General features: G+C 41.3%; 1 protein-coding gene across 3 annotated transcripts; it reads left to right on the forward strand.

The window, feature by feature from the left end:
• The first annotated feature begins 1301 nt into the window (after nucleotides 1-1301).
• Nucleotides 1302-17779, forward strand: LOC124996073 (ADP-ribosyl cyclase/cyclic ADP-ribose hydrolase 1-like). 3 transcript variants are annotated; one of them, XM_047568903.1, is made up of 8 exons: nucleotides 1302-1569; nucleotides 13977-14103; nucleotides 14194-14329; nucleotides 15222-15304; nucleotides 15545-15618; nucleotides 16972-17058; nucleotides 17139-17219; nucleotides 17304-17779. In XM_047568903.1, exons 1-8 carry the CDS (start codon nucleotides 1418-1420, stop codon nucleotides 17359-17361), a joined length of 798 nt encoding a protein of 265 aa, XP_047424859.1. In that variant the 5' UTR covers nucleotides 1302-1417; the 3' UTR covers nucleotides 17362-17779. The 3 variants fall into 3 exon arrangements, with proteins under 3 accessions (XP_047424859.1, XP_047424857.1, XP_047424858.1); XM_047568901.1 differs by lacking the exons at nucleotides 13977-14103; nucleotides 14194-14329; nucleotides 15222-15304; ... (2 more) ...; nucleotides 17139-17219; nucleotides 17304-17779 and adding exons at nucleotides 2524-2650; nucleotides 2741-2876; nucleotides 3779-3861; ... (2 more) ...; nucleotides 6658-6738; nucleotides 6823-7298 and having other exon boundaries at nucleotides 1323-1569; XM_047568902.1 differs by lacking the exon at nucleotides 1302-1569 and adding an exon at nucleotides 12723-13203.
• Nucleotides 17780-22368: the final 4589 nt, after the last annotated feature.

The following is a 22368-nucleotide window of genomic DNA, read 5'->3' on the forward strand; positions in this document are numbered from 1 at the left end:
TAAAGGTTCACCAGCATGGAGAGACGCTGGTGAGCTTTCTTGACCAGGCTGGAAGTGTTGGTGGTCCAGGACTGGACATCCTGTTGATGTGGATGGTGTCATACGTGCTGCTTCTCTCCTTCATGAAGTCCACAGTGAGCTCCTTGATTTTGCTCGTGAGCAGGTTACTGTCAGTGCACCATGCGACCAGGTGCTGTACGTCTTCCCCACAGGCTGCCTCATAGTTGTTGCAGATGAGACCAAGCGCTGTGGTTTCGCCTACGAACTTGATGATGGAGTTGGATCCATGCACAGGTCAGCAGTCGTGGGTGAAGAAGGAAATGCAACACAAAGAAAATACAACTGATCTGTATTCTTATTCACATCATTATTATTCATCATTTTTCATTGCTGGAATATCTGCGATTTGTTCTCTAGGGCGACCCCTAAGGTAATAAGTGGTAACTACAGGTGGTATGTTTTCACTTAAAGAACCATCGGATCGGTTTGCCTACCAGCTGGCTGATTTCTACAAGTGCTCCTACCCTGAGACCTGGTTTATGGGGTTCATGAAAAGACAGTCAAGTCTGTCTATACTGGTAGCCTGAGGCTACCAGTCTCAGCCCGAACACCAGCTTCAACTGCCCACAATGTCTCGTTGTTTTATGATCTTGCCAGTTTGCTTTACAAACACAAATGTGAGGGTAAGGACATCTGGAATATGGGGGACTGGGGTCACAACTGTCCCGTGATCCTTGAGCTGAACCTGAACCTGAACCTGAAATAATCACTCACAGAAATTTGGGGGCTTTTGACGAATGGTGTTTTGACAGTGGTTTCTTTATGTATGGTTGTATAGTTGTTTTTTTTAAAAAAAAAACTTTTAAATGTTGTTAAGTCAACTTACTAAGTTCTGGTCTCAAATAAACTAAAAAAATATTTGAAAAATGTGCTGAAGTATGAGTTTTATTACATCTTAATGACTGTTGCAACTGCCCCTCGGTTATGTTGCAACTGTCCCTGGCATATGTGGGGACAGTTGCAAAATTTATGGAGGTCCATTCAGGTTACTGGCATATTATTAGATGTGCACGTGTCAGCAAAATGTGCAGGTAGGTAACATATATGAGTTAAATATATTAAACTTCGGTCTTTCTAATACAAAAACACTGAGAAATTGAAGGATATGTAAGAAGTTGCTGCAACTGTCCCCACAGTCTTATGCATGTTTCTATGGTAACGCTCCTCCTGGGTACATCCATCTGGACCAAAACGGGCTCGTGTCCTGATTGGAGGAGAGCCTCGCGAGTCTCCGCGAGCGTGCCGAGGTTGCGCGTCTCCATAAATAAACGTTTGGAGCTCCAGTGTCAGTGTCAACAAACAAGTCCGCCAGCCTCACTTCGCCTCGACACTTCTTTCACTTTCGTGTCACATTTAAATGGATCGCAAGCGGAGGCGACTCTGCCTCCTCGCAAGTCTCCTGGTCGTCCTTCTCATTATCATCCTCGGCGTAGTGCTGGGATTAACACTGAATCGGGACAGGGATCCACTTAAAAGAACATTTCTCGACAGGTGTGGGAAATTCAAAGAGTAAGTGTTAATAGTTTGTTAACAGTTCGTGTGACGTTTATGGTTAAAGCAGTGGTGAACCTGCTGATAAACTGGCTCTCCAAGTGCACTTTTCCATGTTTATATTTAGAGCGGTTAGTAAAATGAGAGCTGCTCTATAGAGTTTCTCTGACATAGTCTACTGATACGGTAAAAGTCACTCACCAAGTCAATGATTGATAGACAACTCGGTCTTTAATGCGGCCTTTGTTGGTAATATCTGCACGCACTTCGTTTGTGAAGGCAATTTTCCGTGAATATACAGTTATGTTTTTATTTTATTTTTTTTATTTTTTTGGCATCTTTATATAGTTTATTTAAAATTACATGTCGTCCCTAAAGTTGATGTGTCAGAGGTAGGAAAACTGGAGTGGATGACCCAAGCTGATGATAATGATGATAATGATGATGATGATGATTATGATGATGATGATGATGATGATGATGATGATGATGATGGTGAGCCAAAAACTGCACGTCTTGGTCTGGTCTGCAGTGGTTAGAACTGGTCTAGGGAGGAAAACAGGTGAAACGGCGACAGGGTGAATCACAGTTTGTTCAGTCAGGGCGTCCACGCAGACCCTTTCCCGTCTCCATCATCTCACCGAGGTGGACCACGGTGAAATGGAAAAGGAAGGAAGATCTGGTGAATTATGATTGCTTTCACATTATGTGGATGTACTTGGTCTGCACCAATGACAGAACCCAGGTTTTGCGGTACAGAATTACATCGTAATGAGCTCATCTGTGTTATGCATTGATGCATGCATTTGATGGTTTTGAAGTTGTGGCAGAGTGGTGTAATTTATTTTATTTTCACAGTAAAAAAAAGAAGAAAAACTTGAAGAAGAAGAAAGAAGAAGAAATGCATCAAAGACTGTTGAATGAATGTTTTCCCTCAGGCTAAGCCTTAACACCTGCCTTTTTACGTTCCAGATACGACTGCCAGAACGTATGGAGAATATTCGAGCAAGCCTACGTCAACAAGGACCCTTGCAATGTTCCTCCAGAAGCCTACCACCCTCTCATTGCAGCAGCCCCCTTCATACCAGCGTGCAACAGAGTAAACTCCAGTCACTTTATCCAGTTTAAATCGGCTGTAACTAATGTAATGTGCTTCACAATGTGGTATTGACTGTGTTTTGTGGGTTAGATGATGTTCTGGAGCAAAACGAAGGACGTGGTGCATGATTTTACTAATAAGAGGGATTGTTTCATCACCGTGGAGGACACTCTGCTGGGATCTGTCTTGGACGGCCTCACCTGGTGTGGGGAGGAGGGCAGCACCGGTAAGACTGTCTTAGGCGTGACTTTTTACATCAGATGTATATGTCACTGGTGTTTCTTCAGAATTAAGCAGGTTGAGGCATGTCAGAGATGTCATGACATCTTTGCACAGACATTACAGATTAAGTTCTAATGTTTAAAGGGGAACACAAACCTGAATAACGTCTCAGATTTTTGGATTGCTTGTTGGATTGCTCTGGCCACACCTTAGCTCAAGAAGTGAAGAAACTAAATCACAGAAATAATGACCAACCCGCTAATCATCTTTCCCATCTATTGTTTTAAAACAATAAACAAGTACTGGCAGTTTCTGCGAAGGCGTCTACGCATTAACTGACAACGGCCGATTGTGATGTTGCGTGATGTTGCCAATGATGATCACACCGCTAACAGTACAGCTAATGGCTAACTGGCAAATATGATCCGCGCCCACTTGAAAGGAGATAACTTTCTTTAACAGCAGGTGCCAGTGGTCTATATTTGTTATTCAGTCGGGGAAATCAGAAGAGCTACTATCAGCTGAGAGACAAGAGAAAAGAAAAACTGCAAACATCCTCATACTCAGAGGAGATGAAGGTGTAAAACCAGCAGAGCCTGTTTTAGTCACTTCCGTTTCTTGAGAATAACTAAAATCTAGCAAATGGCTTCTGATATCGGCCCACCACATGGAACATGTCTTCAGCACTTCACTGCTGAGATTTTGGTATATTTCCTCATACCTTCACACCCAATGTGCCACCTCTGCAAAGCAGTCAGGAAACAAAGGAAAACCGCAAGACTCATCAAGTCTTATTGGGTTCTCTAGCATCACTCCAGGAAGTTCCTGCTCCTTGGTGTGGTTATGTTGTACCTTCTTAGTGTCTAAGTGTAAGCAGCTTAACAAATGTGTGACTTGTTGTTATAGAAACATTCACCACCGACTGCCCGGGATGGTCAGACTGCGTAAACAACCCTGTCCGGTCCTTTTGGAACTCAGTCTCAGCCGCTGTAAGTTATCAACGAGGATTCACAGGCCTCGGAGACAAATACAACAGTTTTGTAGTGGAACAGCAGTTAAAGTTGCACATATGTGAGCCATAAGGTACACCAAATCCCTCCGGAGTATAAGTGATTATGATGGAGAGGAGAAAAGAAAAAGGGTCACAGTGTGCTGGTTCTTCATCAATGAGGCTCTGTGCTGGTCTCCATGGAGCCACATAGCCCTTTCCTGAGTGTGCAGTAGGCCCACACATTCACCCTGGTTTGGGTTAGTTTTGTTTGGCTGTCGTCTATTCTGTTACGCAACTACACGACCCCAGTCATACACAAGAAGCAGCTCAAAGTGCAAAGTGTAAAAAAGAAAACCCAAAAAGATAACAGCAAAATGAGTTTTGACTGAGTCAACAAATCTTATATTTAAATCAGTCCCTACCCACAATGAATGTACACAGAGTCGATGCTGTTGCGAGCATATATATTAGAGCACTGTTGTGTTAGCATTGTTCTGCAATTACGCCGTTAGTCCACGCTAGTCCAAAAACTACTTAGGGAAGTCAGTCTGTTGTAAAAAAAAGTTTAAGTACAACCCTTTTACACAGGATTTTTAAATTTGAAACGCATTTTTCTTCCCGTGTGCAGTTTGCCAAGGCGGCCTGTGGCCAAGTCACAACAATGCTTAACGGATCCATCGACACGCCTTACAGTCCTTCGAGGTATGTCTATGAAGATGCTCAGTCGCCCAGGACATAGTACATTCAATCACAGAGCTAAAACAAAGGCAACTGGATTAGTTAGAATTTTCTTGACGACGTCCCATCACTCATCCAAGCGACTTCTTCAGCCCATGTTTAATGAATACAATTTTTAGGTGAAACCATCTTTTAAAGACACAATACACACCTGCCTTTGGAGATTAACCTCTTAGTATCCATTGCTTCCACAAGTGATAGGTCTTAGTCTTAGTTCGCTTCCCCAGTTCCCAGTTCAGAGAGAAGTTTTTCTTCTCAATCTAAAATGCGGACATTGTTGTCTTCAATAAAGTGTCCCTTGTCCGCTGACCTGACTGGCTCTCCTGTGTTGAGGCATGCATCTGTGAAGGGAATGTTTTGTTTCCCAAATGTACAAGTCTGAGCATTCCTCATTGTACTGGTCTGCATAAACTGCATTGTTCTTTTCTTTTGCCGGAGTGTTTTAACCTTTGAGTGTACAAGTTTCTGCCCCAGTTTGTTCCTGGGCTTCAAATAATTTTTGAAAATTCTCAGACACCCCCAGCCATGTAAGGGTGTTTTTTTTTCATTCAGAGCTGAAGAAGTCACCTGAATAAGTTGAGAAATGTCTTCAGGAAGACACAAACAAGTCCAGTTGTTTAGCTTTGCTTCTTAGATGTGCTACAAGGTAGGTTCTGCATGTGCTCTGCTCCCGAGACAGATTTATAGAGAAGAGGTAGCAAAGAAATCTCTTCTAATTTCATTCCCTGTTTAATGTAACAGTGACAAACAAAATATGTTAATACGTTTGGTTTAATTGATATAACGCAGAGTGGGAAACAAACAACGTGAGTGCTGTAGACTAAACCACTACCAACAATTCAATTTCTCGTAGCTAATTTCCCAGTACATTTATACACAATCATTCAGACAGAGTCAGCTGCATATAGAGAGCTGCATAATAATTTTGAACTGAATAATTTTGTTACTTATCCAAGTTGAGGTTGAACTATGAAAGACACATGACCTGTTTTTTGGTGATTTATCTGTAGGAAAGTACAGCGTGTGTCCTTCTCTCTTTCTATATCTGCCTTGTGAAGCACTGCCAATGCTGACTTTGATAAGTGAAGTAAAAATACACCCACCCTGTTGTTATTATACAAGGCTAACTGACATTGTTTCATGATGATAAAAACATGTTGCTATTAGGAAGAAGCTGTTCTTTCTCTGTACAAAGTTTTTTTGCGGCTCATACTGGGGTTTTAAAGTACCACTGTGCAGGATTTAGTGCCATCTAGTGGTGAGACGGAACATTGCAGCCAGATGAATACCCGTGCCTAATCCAAACATGTACAGCGTCCAATCCACTCTAACACTGAGCCACAGGCACCGGCTGCAAATACAAACGGGATCAACAATGAAATTGGTTTCTTGTTGTTGACTTTTGTACATAGTTTTGTCCGATATAAGTAATTGTTTTTATGAACAATGCAGTATTTTGTTTAAAACTGTCTAAACATAAAAATCTCCTCTGTATGTATTCATGTACCTGCTCTGAAGCTGTCTCCATAATTTCTCTGGGAGCTGGCGTGGGGGAACATAGGACCCAGGGAACATAGGGATGATCCCCTCTTTTATCCAATTTCTCTTCAATTTTATTTTTTTTTTTTTTGTCTGAGGAGAAATTGCAATTACTTCATTTTGCAGTGACTAAATGCAAGACTGGATCTCAGAGATCACCGCATATCATTTCATTTTAGGAACAATTTAAACATGTAACAAGGGTGAACGTCAACGTGTGTGTGTGTGTGTGTGTGTGTGTGTGTGTGTGTGTGTGTGTGTGTGTGTGTGTGTGTGTGTGTGTGTGTGTGACTGTTTTCTAAACTGTTCTCTTATTTTGACCATCAGTATTTTTGCATCCATCGAGGTGAAGAACTTTAACCGCACCACGGTGCAAAGATTGAACGTTGTCCTGGTTATACAGAAGAACGCTGTGTAAGATTATTTTCTGTTTGTGCACAACATTAGTATGAATGTTCATCAACCAGTATCAAAAATCAATACAGGAAAAGTGATCTTAAAAGTTTTGCTTCTTCAGGACGAACTGCACCAATGCATCTTTAGAGAATTTGAAGAAAGACCTGGGCGAAATACGATACGAATGCGAAGAAGTACCTGAGTAAGTATAAGGTGTTTAAGAGAAGCTGAGAAGCTGTTTCTGTCCTCACACATTAGAACTGAGTTTATGTTATTCTTCCTGTAGGTCTCAGATCCAAGAATGTGCTTCTGATCCAGAGAAACCCTGTGGATCGTGCTGGTGAAAATGTCACATTGTTATGTCAAGACACAACGCAGTTGGCCTAGTGTGACTAGACTGTATTCTGATCAGAATATGAGTCTGGCAACACACCATTTGGATTTGATTACAGATCTTTGTAGGAGTGTGATTAGTTCCAAACGGAGCTACTCTGTAAGCCATTTCGGCCTACAACACTGTAAATAAAGTGTAAATATTTTTATTCATGTGGGCCAGTTTGACATAACTGATAATTGATGATCGTGTCTTCTGTCTTTTTACATTTTGACAGTTTTATTTTTGTTTAATGGGGAATCTTTAAATTTTTACTTGTGCTAAATGTCATGTAGTGTTGCTATCTATGTTAAGATGATGATCTCATTTCTATTTGCTGACAGATATTGCCATATTTTTAAATAAAAATTAAAAATGTCAATGTCAAATGTGTCATAATTATCATGTAATCTTTTCTCAAACACATAAATCAGCCATACATCCAGAGAACTGATGGCACCTTGAAGCCACGGCTAACAATGTCTAATTTATGCAAAGACATAGGATGAGGCAGTTGGGAAGAGCAACAATTCTCATATTGTGAAATCAAAAAGAAATTTCTATACACCCGAATTACATTATATTAACGCACCATCCATCTCCACTATCTCTGAAAATGTCAGCAAAGATGTCATGACCAATGGTCATGACTCAGAAACTCGGACCTTACCAGTAAATTTAAGTAAATTCCACTTCCAGTGGAAGATTCATTGCTAGACATCAATGGATGCAGCAAGTTATCATATTGACCTCATCTTATCAGGTACTATTGGCTCAATTTAGCGTTAGACTAGCTACTTAGTGAAATTTGCGAATTATATCATTGTTTTACATGTTGGGCTGATTGGGTTAGATGCCTCCCAGCGAGAAGGTCCGGGTTTGAGTTCCAGCTCGGGCCTTTCTGGGTGGAGTTTGCATGTTCTCCCTGTGTTCGCGTGGGTTCTCTCCGGGTACTCCGGCTTCCTCCCACCTCCAAAGACATGCTCATTAGGCTAATTGGTGACTCTAAACTGATCCTAGTTGTGGTTGTGAGTGCGAATGGTTGTATGTCTCAGTGTTAGCCCTGCGATAGGCTGGCGACTTGTCCAGGGTGTACCCCGCCTCTCGGCCGATGCCAGCTGGGATATACTCCAGCAACCCCCGCAACCCTAGTGCAGGATTAAGCGGTAGTAGAAGATGAGATGAGATGAGATGTTGGGCTGATTGGTAAATGGGCTATTTTATTTAATTTAACACAGATACATTACACAGCTCTGTGCATTAGCCTTCCTCCAAGTCCTGTTGATATTCACATAATTGTTCCATAAGCCTAACTATTACTGCCATGAAGTCATTGTAGTAAATTGCAGCGACTTCCCAACTTCTCTCAACGCTGGCAGCTATTTGATATGAAATGACATTGGGCTACAATCCAAGGGCTACAATAGAGGGTATGCACGTGACGTCACAGCTAGTGAAGTCTCCATGGTTACGGCCACTGAGTTGATCATGGAGATTAGCAGCATAAGTGTGAATCATAAGCTTTAATAGCCACTCAGGGGGGCGTGGCCCCAGGAGGCAGTGACATCAATGCACACTCTCTTACTTGAAAGACTGTCCGGGCAGAAATTAAAATGTCTCTGTAGTAGTTTACAGAAATTTAAAGCCAAACCTGAAAAAAATTAAAATAAATCCCAGGTTACAAGAAAAAGCCGAACACCTTAAGTAAAACTTTCTACGAAGTCAGCCCATTGGCTTTGTGGAAAGGTTTGACCACAAGTTTTACTTTCTTTTTTGGTTTACGTGAAAATACAACGTGCTCCCAAAGGTTACACTAAGGCGTTTGCAAATATATGAAACTGCTAAACCACTAAACAGAACGCTACAAACATCAAACCCTTGGTGGGGTTCAGAGTTGTAGGAGTGGGGTTCAGATTTGTAGGCGAGGACTACAGAATGTCTTAAAATGTATAATACGTGGTAAACGACTCAAATAGCACCTTTTACCACAATCAGTTTACCTGTGAACAAATATTATTGCTTGGTATATGTTACACTCTTGAACCATATACGTAGGCTACAGGTATACAGACTGAATCATTCAGCTTTTTATAAAATGTGGTGGAGAAATATGATAGACTGGCCTTTATTAAACTTCTGCTTTGGTATTCACATAAGTCAGTGCTGTTCCTGTTCATATCTGTAACATATCTTGTCAGTTTGCAGAGATGGCGTGCGGCAACATCACTGTTCTCCTGAATGGATCCATTGTTAACGCCTTCCACAAGAGAAGGTTAGAAGCAATGAACAATGCTAACGTGTTGCGGTCAGTTTATTTAGTTTATATTAACATAATGTATTTTATGTGCTTTATTTTAATCCACAGCATGTTTGGAAGTGTTGAACTGGACAGCTTGAATCCTCACCGGGTGAATTATGTCAACATTAAGGTGGTGACCAACCTAGATGGACCCCATATGTGAGGATGCAAACAGGAAAATACAATACATGTGTTGTGTCACTACCAGGAAGCTAAATTTAACATAAAAGTCAGGATCAAAATGGATTCGTTAACGTATTAACAAATGTTATGGCTTGTTATTAAGCTGACACACCCATTATTTATGGCTACACTATCTTGGTAATGCAAACCTAAGTCATTAAGCAAGTATAAAGATCATTAGAGAAACCTTTAGTAGAGCCTGGCAGCTAAAATGTTGTTCTTGTCCTTGGCACGTAATTTATCTGTTTACACGTGGGAAAACTGCTTTTAATTTCAGTTGGTCAATGATGACTTGTCAGAAATAATATTCATAAAAACAATGATGTTAATAACTCATGTGGATTCTTTTTCTCTCCTGCAGAGAATCATGTAGTCAAGGATCCATCCTAGACCTGATTCATATCCTCCAGTCCAGAGGTTTTCAGTGGACCTGCACAGACAGTGACCAGTAGGTGGCATCTTAAAGGCACATTACACTGTGGGCAGCTGGGTATGAAGCCTCACATGGACCGCCTTTACATGGACGTAAGCGTTGTCAATTAAGTTGGGGTTACAAAAGACTTCCGTGATGCTTCCAGTTGATTCAATGGGAGAACCACTTTACTCATGTCAAAAAAGCTCTATTCTCCACGTGAACGTAACCAACGTGACTGCACCTAAACATCGTGGATTGTTGTGCAAAAAATAACACCACAAGCATTACTAGATTGGCCTCACATGCTTGACTTGCACAAACTTGTGCGTTTTATTGTTGTTGTTCAGCCCAAAAATGGTGCATAGAAAAGCCTCCTGGATTAACAGTCATCGTATTTGTCCACAGGACCCTGATGATCCTTCAGTGCATCCAGGATCCTAAACGCTCCTCCTGTCAGACATATATTTTGACCGACCTGATTTTCACTTCATTTTGGGATATTTTACTTACATCTAGTGCAGTAGTATTCTCCAGTTCCGTGACTCCAACAAGCACGTGCAGGGTGTACCTTGAACCGTGTGCTTTGTTTTCCTTTGAGATTCTGGTCATATCACTTCCCCGCCTTGGAGTTTGTTTTTTGACTTGGAACCACAATGCTCTTATCACTACATTCACCTATTAAAACACAAGACACAAAGAGCAGGAGAGATCTAGCAGTGCGCCCATATCATGGCGCCATTAAGTAATTGAGACGTCATACAAAACAAAGATGACAAACATGTTTGTTCTGAGGTTTGACCTTTAGTTTAGATCACCAAGCCTGTATTCAAAGCTTTGTGACGATTCTCAGCATGTTCACTTTTAAATAACAGCCCTAAGCCATCTTTCAGCACACTGTGACTCTGGTATCTATACTCAATGCCCTGAACTTCCTGTCCAAGAAGGCACAGTGAACATGGCTCAAAATGAATTTTTTGTGTTGCCATCTGAACAACTGTCATACTCAATTCTGTATAAAAATATTTGTTACATTTTAAAAGTTTATCATTTAACACGTATTTCATGTACATAGTGGTTCTCAACCTAAACTTTAATCTTCTATTTCTGATTAGACTAGGTTAATGCCTTGCTTTTATATAGCGCAGTATCATAATATTCAAAGCAGGTGCTGGTGAGCTTTCTTGACCAGGCTGGAGGTGTTGGTGGTCCAGGACTGGACATCCTGTTGATGTGGATGGTGTCATGCGTGCTGCTTCTCTCCTTCCTGAAGTCCACAGTGAGCTCCTTGATTTTGCTCGTGAGCAGGTTACTGTCAGCGCACCATGCGACCAGGTGCTGTACATCTTCCCCACAGGCTGCCTCATAGTTGTTGCAGATGAGACCAATCACTGTGGTTTCGCCTACGAACTTGATGATGGATTTGGATCCATGCACAGGTCTGCAGTCGTGGGTGAAGAAGGAAATGCAACATAAAGAAAATGCAACTCATCTGTATTCTTATTCACATCATTATTATTCATCATTTTTTTATTTCTGGAATATCTCTATTCTCTAGGGCGACCCCTAAGGTAATAAGTGGTAACTACAGGTGGTATGTTTTCACTTAAAAAACCAAACTGTCTCCACAGACACCAAGTTACCAATAACACAAATGCAAGGACTCTCAATCACGTTTTTCCTCGTTTCACTCTATAAAGATAAAGCACTACTGGCAACAAAGGCCAGCTGGAACATCCATTATTTTTGTCATTTCTGTTTATTTATTTCTCAAGCTGCATCACCAATGCACTCTCTTACACATTCTTCATGCTTAACCAGCTGAAAAGCTGCAAACGTTCTTGGTTGGGCTTGGCGTGTGACACCCCTTTAACTATTGCGTAAAATTAAATAGTAAACATGGGACTGCAGTTTTTAGTTAATTCCTCTGTCCTTAGCTGCAGCAGTAGTGAGGGATGAAGGCAGGACAATGAGGTCTGTGGCAAAACAATTTCCAATTTGCCTTTGACCCTCTATTGCTTTATTAAAGAGAGAGAGAGGCTAGGTCCAGGAGAGGAGATGAAGACAGGACTACCAGGAGGGTCTTCTCTGACCAACAGGAAGATAGCCTGGCAGATTATTTAAAAAGAGCAGCCGATCTTTTCTATGGTCTCAGCACTAAAGTGGTACACATAAGGCAGGTATTAAAACAGAGTGGAGGCCTTGAGGGAGGGCAGATAGGGAGAATGACGCAACAATATGAGACAATGAAATAATAAGATATGAGAAATTACCAGAATAAATTGAACCCTACCTTTCTACTTCTATTTTCATTCACTATCCTCATGGTTGTCGATTTGCCTACCAGCTGGCTGATTTCTACAAGTGCTCCTACCCTGAGACCTGGTTTATGGGGTTCATGAAAAGACAGTCAAGTCTGTCTGTACGGCGGCCTCAGGCTACCAGCCTCAGCCCGAACACCAGCTTCAACTGCCCACAATGTCTCGTTGTTTTATGATCTTGCCAGTTTGCTTAACAAACACAAATGTGAGGGTAAGGACATCTGGAATATGGATGAGACTGGGGTCACAACTGTCCTGTGATCCTTGAGCTAAACCTGAACCTGAAATAATCACTCACAGAAATCTGGGGGCTTTTGACGAATGGTGTTTTGACAGTGGTTTCTTTATGTATGGTTGTATACTTGTTTTTTGTTTTTTTTTTAAAAACTTTTAAATGTTGTTAAGTCAACTTACTAAGTTCTGGTCTCAAATAAACTAAAAAAAGATTTGAAAAATGTGCTGAAGTATGAGTTTTATTACATCTTAATGACTGTTGCAACTGCCCCTCGTTATGTTGCAACTGTCCCTGGCATATGTGGGGACAGTTGCAACATTTATCAGGGTTCATTCAGGTTACTGGCATTTTATTAGATGTGCACGTGTCAGCAAAATGTGCAGGTAGGTAACATATATGAGTTAAATATATTAAACTTTGGACTTTTTTAATACTGAAACACTGAGAAATTGAAGGATATGTAAGAAGTTGCTGCAACTGTCCCCACTGTCCTATACATGTTTCTATGGTAACGCTCCTCCTGGGTCCGTCCACCTGGACCAAAACGGGCTCGTGTCCTGATTGGAGGAGAGCCTCGCGAGGTTGCGCGTTTCCATAAGTAAACGTTTGGAGCTCCAGTGTTAGTGTCAACAAACAAGTCCGCCAGCCTCACTTCGCCTCGACGCTTCTTTCACTTTCGTGTCAACTTTTCAATGGATCGCAAGCGGAGGCGACTCTGCCTCCTCGCAAGTCTCCTGGTCGTCCTTCTCATTATTATCCTCGGCGTAGTGCTGGGATTAACGCTGAATCGGGACACGGATCCATTTAAGAGAACATTTCTCGACAGGTGTGGGAAATTCAAAGAGTAAGTGTCAATAGTTTTAACAGTTTATGGTTAAAGCAGTGGTGAACCTGCTGATAAACTGGCTCTCCAAGTGCACTTGTCTGTGTTTACATTTAGAGCGGTTAGTAAAATGAGAGCTGCTCTATAGAGTTTCTCTGACATAGTCTACTGATACGGTAAAAGTCACTCACCAAGACGACTCGGTCTTTAATGCGGTCTTTGTTGGTAATTTCTGCACGCACTTCGTTTGTGAATTACATGAAAGCGCGTTTCCTGTGTTAAGGGAATTTTCCGTGAATATACAGCTATGTTTTTTTTAATTTTTTAATTTTTTGGTATCTTAATATAGTTTCTTTAAAATTACATGTCATCCCCAAGTTGATGTGTCAGAGGCAGGAAAACTGGAGTGGATGACCCAAGCTGATGATAATGATGATGATGATGGTGAGCCAAAAACTGCACGTCTTGTGGGGTGTACCTGGTCTGCAGTTGTTAGAAGAGAAAGGAGGATCTGGTGAATTATGATTGCTTTCACATTATGTGGATGTACTTGGTCTGCACCAATGACAGAACCCAGGTTTTGCGGTACAGAATTACATCGTAATGAGCTCATCTGTGTTATGCATTGATGCATGCATTTGATGGTTTTGAAGTTGTGGCAGAGTGGTGTAATTTATTTTATTTTCACAGTAAAAAAAAGAAGAAAAACTTGAAGAAGAAGAAAGAAGAAGAAATGCATCAAATGAATGTTTTCCCTCAGGCTAAGCCTTAACACCTGCCTTTTTACGTTCCAGATACGACTGCCAGAACGTATGGAGCATATTCGAGCAAGCCTACGTCAACAAGGACCCTTGCAATGTTCCTCCAGAAGCCTACCACCCTCTCATTGCAGCAGCCCCCATCATACCAGCGTGCAACAGAGTAAACTCCAGTCACTTTATCCAGTCTTAATCTGCTGTAATGAATGTAATGTGCTTCACAATGTGGTATTGACTGTGTTTTGTGGGTTAGATGATGTTCTGGAGCAAAACGAAGGACGTGGTGCATGATTTTACTAATAAGAGGGATTGTTTCATCACCATGGAGGACACTCTGCTGGGATCTGTCTTGGATGGCCTCAGATGGTGTGGGGAGGAGGGCAGCACCGGTAAGACTGTCTTAGGTGTGACTTTTCACATCAGATGTATATGTCACTGGTGTTTCTTCAGAATTAAGCAGGTTGAGGCATGTCAGAGATGTCTGAAGACATCTTTGCACAGACACTACAGATTAAGTTCTAATGTTTAAAGGGGAACACAAACCTGAATAACGTCTCAGATGTTTATTTTATGGTTGTTGGATTGCTCTGGCCACACCTTAGCTCAAGAAGTGGAGAAACTAAATCATAGAAATAATGACCAACCCGCTAATCATCTTTCCCAGGTATTATTTTAAAACAATAAACAAGTACTGGCAGTTTCTGCGAAGGCGTGTACGCATTAACTCACTTCAAAAAAACAATGGACAATTGTGATGTTGCGTGATGTTGCCAATGATGATCACACCGCTAACAGTACAGCTAATGGCTAGCTGGCAAATGTGATCCGTGCCCACTTGAAAGGAGATAACTTTCTTTAACAGCAGGTGCCAGCGGTCTATATTCGTTAATCAGTCGGGGAAATCAGAAGAGCTACTATCAGCTGAGAGACAAGAGAAAAGAAAAACTGCAAACATCCTCATACTCAGAGGAGATGAAGGTGTAAAACCAGCAGAGCCTGTTTTAGTCACTTCTGTTTCTCGAGAAGAACAAAAATCTAGCAAATGGCTTCTGATATCGGCCCACCTCGTGGAACACGCCTTCAGCACTTCACTGCTGATGCCTTCATAGACAATGTGCCACCTCTGCAAAGCAGTCAGGAAAACCACAAGACTCATCAAGTCTTGTTGGGTTCTCTAGCATCACTCCAGGAAGTTCCTGCTCCTCAGTGTGGTTATGTTGTACCTTCTTAGTGTCTTAGTGTACATGAGCAGCTTAACAAATGTGTGACTTGTTGTTATAGAAACATTCACCACCGACTGCCCGGGATGGTCAGACTGCGTAAACAACCCTGTCCGGTCCTTTTGGAACTCAGTCTCAGCCGCTGTAAGTTATCAACGAGGATTCACAGGCCTCGGAGACAAATACAACAGTTTTGTAGTGGAACAGCAGTTAAAGTTGCACATACGTGAGCCATGAGGTACACCAAATCCCTCCGGAGTATAAGCGATTATGATGGAGAGGAGAAAAGAAAAAGGGTCACAATGTGCTGGTTCTTCATCAATGAGGCTCCTTTTTTACACAGGATTTTTTAAATTTGAAATGCACTTTTCTTCCCGTGTGCAGTTTGCCAAGGCGGCCTGTGGCCAAGTCACAACAATGCTTAACGGATCCATCGACACGCCTTACAGTCCTTCGAGGTATGTCTATGAAGATGCTCAGTCGCCCAGGACATAGTACATTCAATCACAGAGCTAAAACAAAGGCAACTGGATTAGTTAGAATTTTCTTGACGACGTCCCATCACTCATCCAGGCGACTTCTTCAGCCCACGTTTAACAAATACAATTTTTAGGTGAAACCATCTTTTAAAGACACAAAACACACCTGTCTTTGGAGATTAACCTCTTAGTATCCATTACTTCCGCAAGTGATAGGTCTTAGTCTTAGTTCGCTTCCCCAGTTCCCAGTTCAGAGAGAAGTTTTTCTTCTCAATCTAAAATGCGGACATTGTTGTCTTCAATAAAGTGTCCCTTGTCCGCTGACCTGACTGGCTCTCCTGTGTTGAGGCATGCATCTGTGAAGGGAATGTTTTGTTTCCCAAATGTACAATCTGAGCATTCCTCATTGTACTAGGCTGCATAAACTGCATTGTTCTTTTCTTTTGCCGGAGTGTTTTAACCTTTGAGTGTACAAGTTTCTGCCCCAGTTTGTTCCTGGGCTTCAAATAATTTTTGAAAATTCTCAGACACCCCCAGTCATGTTAGGGTGTTTTTCTTTTCATTCAGAGCTGAAGAAGTCACCTGAATAAGTTGGGAAATGTCTTCAGGAAGACTCAAACAAGTCCAGTTGTTTAGCCTTGCTTCTTAGATGTGCTACAAGGTAGGTTCTGCATGTGCTCTGCTCCCGAGACAGATTTATAGAGAAGAGGTAGCAAAGAAATCTCTTCTAATTTCATTCCCTGTTTAATGTAACAGTGACAAACAAAATATGTTAATACGTTTGGTTTAATTGATATAACGCAGAGTGGGAAACAAACAACGCGAGTGCTGTAGACTAAACCATTACCAACAATTTCCCAGTACATTTATACACAATTAAGTGAAGTAAAAATACACCCACCCTGTTGTTATTATACAAGGCTAAATGACATTCTTCATGATGATAAAAACATGTTGCTATTAGGAAGAAGCTGTTCTTTCTCTGTACAAAGTTGCGGCTCATACTGGAGTTTTAAAGTACCACTGTGCAGGATTTAGTGTCATCTAGTGGTGAGACGGAACATTGCAGCCCGATGAATAGCCGTGCCTAATCCAAACATGTACAGCGTCCAATCCACTCTAACACTGAGCCACAGGCACCGGCTGCAAATACAAACGGGATCAACAATGAAATTGGTTTCTTGTTGTTGGCTTTTGTACCTAGTTTTGTCTGATATAAGTCATTGTTTTTATGAATATGTAACGAGGGTGAACATCAATGTGTGTGTGTGTGTGTGTGTGTGTGTGTGTGTGACTATTTTCTAAACTGTTCTCTTTTATTTTGACCATCAGTGTTTTTGCATCCATCGAGGTGAAGAACTTAAACTCCACCACGGTGCAAAAATTGAACGTTGTCCTGGTTATACAGAAGAACGCTGTGTAAGATCAAATCAAATGTTCATTAACCAGTATCAAAAATCAATACAGGAAAAGTGATCTTAAAAGTTTTGCTTCTTCAGGACGAACTGCACCAATGCATCTTTAGAGAATTTGAAGAAAGACCTGGGCGAAATACAATACGACTGCAAAGAAGTACCTGAGTAAGTATAAGGTGTTTAAGAGAAGCTGAGAAGCTGTTTCTGTCCTCACACCTTAGAACTGAGTTTATGTTATTCTTCCTGTAGGTCTCAGATCCAAGAATGTGCTTCTGATCCAGAGAAACCCTGTGGATCGTGCTGGTGAAAATGTCACATTGTTATGTCAAGACACAACGCAGTTGGCCTAGTGTGACTAGACTGTATTCTGATCAGAATATGAGTCTGGCAACACACCATTTGGATTTGATTACAGATCTTTGTAGGAGTGTGATTAGTTCCGAACGGAGCTACTCTGGAAGCCATTTTGGCCTACAACACTGTAAATATAGTGTAAATATTTTTATTCATGTGGGCCAGTTTGACATAACTGATAATTGATGATTGTGTCTTCTGCCTTTTTACATTTTGACAGTTTTGTTTTTGTTTAATGGGGAATCTTTAAATTTTTACTTGTGATAAATATCATGTAGTGTTGCTATCTATGTTAAGATGATGATCTCATTTCTATTTGCTGACAGATACTACCATATTTTTAAATAAAAATTTATAATGTCTATGTCAAATGTGTGACAACTATCATGTAATCTTTTCTCAAACACATAAATCAGCCATACATCCAGAGAACTGATGGCACCTTGAAGCCACGGCTAACAATGACTAATTTATGCAAAGACATAGGATGAGGCAGTTGGGAAGAGCAACAATTCTCATATTGTGAAATCACAAAGAAATTTCTATACACCCGAATTACATTATATTAACGCACCATCCATCTCCACTATCTCTGAAAATGTCAGCAAAGATGTCATGACCGATGGTCATGACTCAGAAACTCGGACCTTACCAGTAAATTTAAGTAAATTCCACTTCCAGTGGAAGATTCATTGCTAGACATCAATGGATGCAGCAAGTTATCATATTGACCTCATGTTATCGGGTACTATTGGCTCAATTTAGCGTTAGACTAGCTACTTAGTGAAATTTGCGAATTATATCATTGTTTTACATGTTGGGCTGATTGAGTTAGATGCCTCCCAGCGAGAAGGTCCGGGTTTGAGTTCCAGCTCGGGCCTTTCTGGGTGGAGTTTGCATGTTCTCCCTGTGTTCGCGTGGGTTCTCTCCAGGTACTCCGGCTTCCTCCCACCTCCAAAGACATGCTCTTTAGGCTAATTGGTGACTCTAAACTGACCCTAGGTGTGATTGTGAGTGCGAATGGTTGTATGTCTCTGTGTTAGCCCTGCGATAGGCTGGCGACTTGTCCAGGGTGTACCCCGTCTCTCGGCCGATGCCAGCTGGGATAGGCTCAAGCAACCTCCGCAACCCTAGTGCAGGATTAAGCGGTAGTAGAAGATGAGATGAGATGAGATGTTGGGTTGATGGTAAATGGGCTATTTTATTTAATCTAACACAGATACATTACACAGCTCTGTGCATTAACCTTCCTCCAAGTCCTGTTGATATTCACATAATTGTTCCATAAGCCTAACTATTACTGCCATGAAGTCATTGTAGTAAATTGCAGCGACTTCCCAACTTCTCTCAATGCTGGCAGCTATTTGATATGAAATGACAATGATATGCACGTGACATCACAGCTAGTGAAGTCTCCGTGGTTACGGCCACTGAGTTGATCATGGAGATTAGCAGCATAAGTGTGAATCATAAGCTTTAATAGCCAGTCAGGGGGGCGTGGCCCCAGGAGGCAGTGACGTCAATGCACACCCCCTTTAATTTACTTGAAAAACTGTCCGGGCAGAAATTAAAATGTCTCTGTAGCAGTTTACAGAAATGTTAAGCCAAACCTGAAAAAAAAAAAAATCCCAGGTTACAAGAAAAAGCCGATCACCTTAAGTAAAACTTTCTACGAAGTCAGCCCATTGGCTTTGTGGAAAGGTTTGACCACAACCCAACCAACCATGCTCAGTCAATTATTTTAACAAGTTTTACTTTCTTTTTTGGTTTACGTGAAACTACAACGTGCTCCCAAAGGTTAGACTAAGGCGTTTGCAAATATATGAAACTGCTAAACCGCTAAACAGAACACTACAAACATCAAACCTGTGGTGGGGTTCAGAGTTGTAGGAGTGGGGTTCAGATTTGTAGGCGAGGACTACAAATGTCTTAAAATGTATAATACGTGGTAAGCGACTTAAATAGCACCTTTATTGCTTGGTTTATGTTACACTCTTGAACCATATACGTAGGCTACAGGTATACAGACTGAATCATTCAGCTTTTTATGAAATGTGGTGGAGAAATATGATAGACTGGCCTTTAATAAACTTCTGCTTTGGTATTCACATAAGTCAGTGCTGTTCCTGTTCATATCTGTAACATATCTTGAAACACCAATGTCTTACCATTTCCCTTTCTATTTGTATTAATTGTGTGGCCTACAAAAATCTTAAGTAAAGTAATCCCAGGTTACCATAAAAAAGGCTGAACACCTTCAGTAAAACTCTCTGTGGGTATTGTGGAGATGTTCCTCTGACCACACAAAGATTTCCTCAGCCGATCGCCTTTCACCGTTTTTGCTTTCTTTTTTGATTCACGTGAAACCAGAGCCAAAGCCACCAGAGCTCAGGCTAAGGTGTATGCAAATGACCGAACATGCAAAACTTTTCTCAAGAGAAAAGAAAGTGCTCCTGTCGTCAAACCTCAAACAGGGGTTCAGACGGGCCACAAAATGTCTTATCTGTAACAAGTGTGAACCGACACACACACAGGATGTTAAAGAGCAGTGCTTTAGAGTGAGAGTGCTGCGGCAGGAAGGAGGAGGCTCAGCATAAAGCCTCCTCTTTCCTTTCTAGAGACTTGCTGCTGTGTCACACGTACCGTAAACGGTGGTGTGTCGGTGCTGGGAAGAGGCAGCCGGGTTTCTCACGGCACAGGTGTTACATGAAGAAGGCCCCCTCTGTAAAACCACAACATGGGGTACTGTGACAGCTACTGTAATGTCGGTAAGCACTGTCCCGGTTTGAGTCACCTCTCAGAGTGCCACTTTAATAATAACCTTTAACTAGCGCTTTGTAAGACAACGCAAAGCGTGACTGTAGAGATGGTGAAACTTAGAATCATTTTTGGCATTTCCTCATATTCATTTAGTTTGTTTTAACTTGTAAAAGCCCCCCATTTTCAGCCAGTTAGCATTTTAGTGTGGGATACAAGGGGTACTATGTGGTTTGATGGATGTAGGACTGTAGACAAATAGGTATTTTTGGAGCCTCACACCAACATTTGATTTGAGTTGGATCTGTGTTACTGAGGAGCCTCTCAGTTAAGCAAACAGAATCCAAAAGAAGGTAAAACGACAACAACAAAAAAAGCTAAAACAAGTGGTTTTCTTGAAGACACTTTACTGCTTGTCTATATGCTTTTTATCTGTAACATCAGTAGCTTGTGCCCACCTGAAAGCCACATCACTATGGTTTGATAGGAACCAGAATTAGACAATGTTGTTAATGTTAACCTGGGTAGTCAAATACCACAGTCTGCCGGTGCTCATGGTAATTTTTAAGTAACTATGGTCAAGTTCTTACGCCTTATACTACTCATCAAATCATTTCTTAATTGATCTGGTGCAACTATGTTCCAACACGCTGAACGTCAGCTAGCGCTAATTTCAACACTGTACCAGTCTTGGATTACCATGACCTGGACGACTGAGGACCTTCACAGACACTGTGCCAGTCATTTCTTTGTGGAATATGGACATTTGTGTTCTTTCTTGCGTGTAGTAGGGACATAGATGAGTTTTGGAGGATCTCCAGCAAATTAAACGGAGCTGCTAGCTAAAGCAAACTGCCTGTTCTGCCTGACAGCACTCAGCTCAGACTATTGCTTAATTGATCTGGCGCAGACTGTAATAAGTGGATTTCCCAACATAATGATGATGAATCGCAGAAAAATCCTGCAACTCTTGCAAAAGTAGCCACTACAGTTACGGTATGTGTGCTACTTGATGAAAGACAATTAACATTTTTGTTAATTGTTAACATAATGTCTTGCGTGAAACTGGAAAACTAAAGGCTTATCTTATCTCATATTATATTATCTAAGAGGTACTATGAAAACACACCTTGTGCTTTCCCTTCGTTACAGAAAGGAAAGCGCAGGTGTCCTACTTATTTACAGCTCGTTTCCACACATAATAAAGGAGGTTCTGGGACACACCTGTGGTTTCCCTACTGTGACTAGTCAAAATATCTTATGCAAATTCTGTTGACTTCAATCTTGGAAGTTCTGGAGCCAGAAAATGTTCATCTGATGTCAGTCAAGTTGAAATAGTCCCAAAGACTTTGATGTCTTTTCATTTTAAATTCAGATTCAAACCCCTGAAGCTGAGTCTGTTTCTTTTTAAATTCCAACCTTAACAAGCAGTCCAAGAAACTTTGTCAGTGGTAGTAGCTCCATAAGGGAGTCCAAAATTAACAAACGGGGGCTCTAAAATAATGTAAAAACGTGCCAAAAACTGCAGCCGGCTTCAGCCCCAGCTGACCTTCAAATGTTGAACTTCACAATCGAATGTTAACAGTCTTGTACTAATTTCTTCTCAATGACATGTGTTTTTTTTGTTTTTTTTTTGATTTTGTAAAACTTACTCATTTCATTAATATCAAGTTTTAATAGCGACGCGTCGTTCAGGGAGTGCCCCCTTTTTGGTTTTGAATTAGTCAGGAACTTGACGAATTCCGTTGCTGCCAAGATGGCGACGGCCGAAGCCTCCGCACTGAGCTTCAAAAACCGCTCCTCGGGAAGTATGGGTAACGTTGCAAAGACTTCAACTGTCTTAACGCACAGTCTGTGATAAACATTGATGTTATTCGGCCTGCCTCATGTGGTTGAAAGAGGGTTGAAAGAGTAATTGTTGTTCCATGTGGACTACATACGCATATTTCCTATGGGTGTCTGTCACTTTAAAGCATCATTAACGTAATTAAATACGTTTCTGGTTGGATGAATTGCCTCCGAGACCAACTTACAATCAGTGTTGTCTTCAGTATTCAAAGTGTTTATCTCCATCTGCTGCCTCTTTACCACTATAAGGTCACAGTATAAGGTTTACAATAACTAATTTCTGTTGCATCCGATGTTTTATCGTGGAGCTGATGATCCTCATATTTCTGGTGGAAATTTTAAGAAATAGCCTCAA

Source organism: Mugil cephalus, chromosome 18 (genome assembly GCF_022458985.1).
Source record: "Mugil cephalus isolate CIBA_MC_2020 chromosome 18, CIBA_Mcephalus_1.1, whole genome shotgun sequence".
Taxonomy (NCBI): domain Eukaryota; kingdom Metazoa; phylum Chordata; class Actinopteri; order Mugiliformes; family Mugilidae; genus Mugil; species Mugil cephalus.

Bases quoted from the DNA above. Each gene is read 5' to 3' on its own strand.
- LOC124996073 (XM_047568903.1), top strand. From the start codon at position 1,418: ATGGATCGCAAGCGGAGGCGACTCTGCCTCCTCGCAAGTCTCCTGGTC. The intron at 1,570-13,976 runs GTAAGTGTTAAT...TTTACGTTCCAG, and splicing joins AGGTGTGGGAAATTCAAAGA to ATACGACTGCCAGAACGTAT. The intron at 17,220-17,303 runs GTAAGTATAAGG...TTCTTCCTGTAG, and splicing joins GACTGCAAAGAAGTACCTGA to GTCTCAGATCCAAGAATGTG.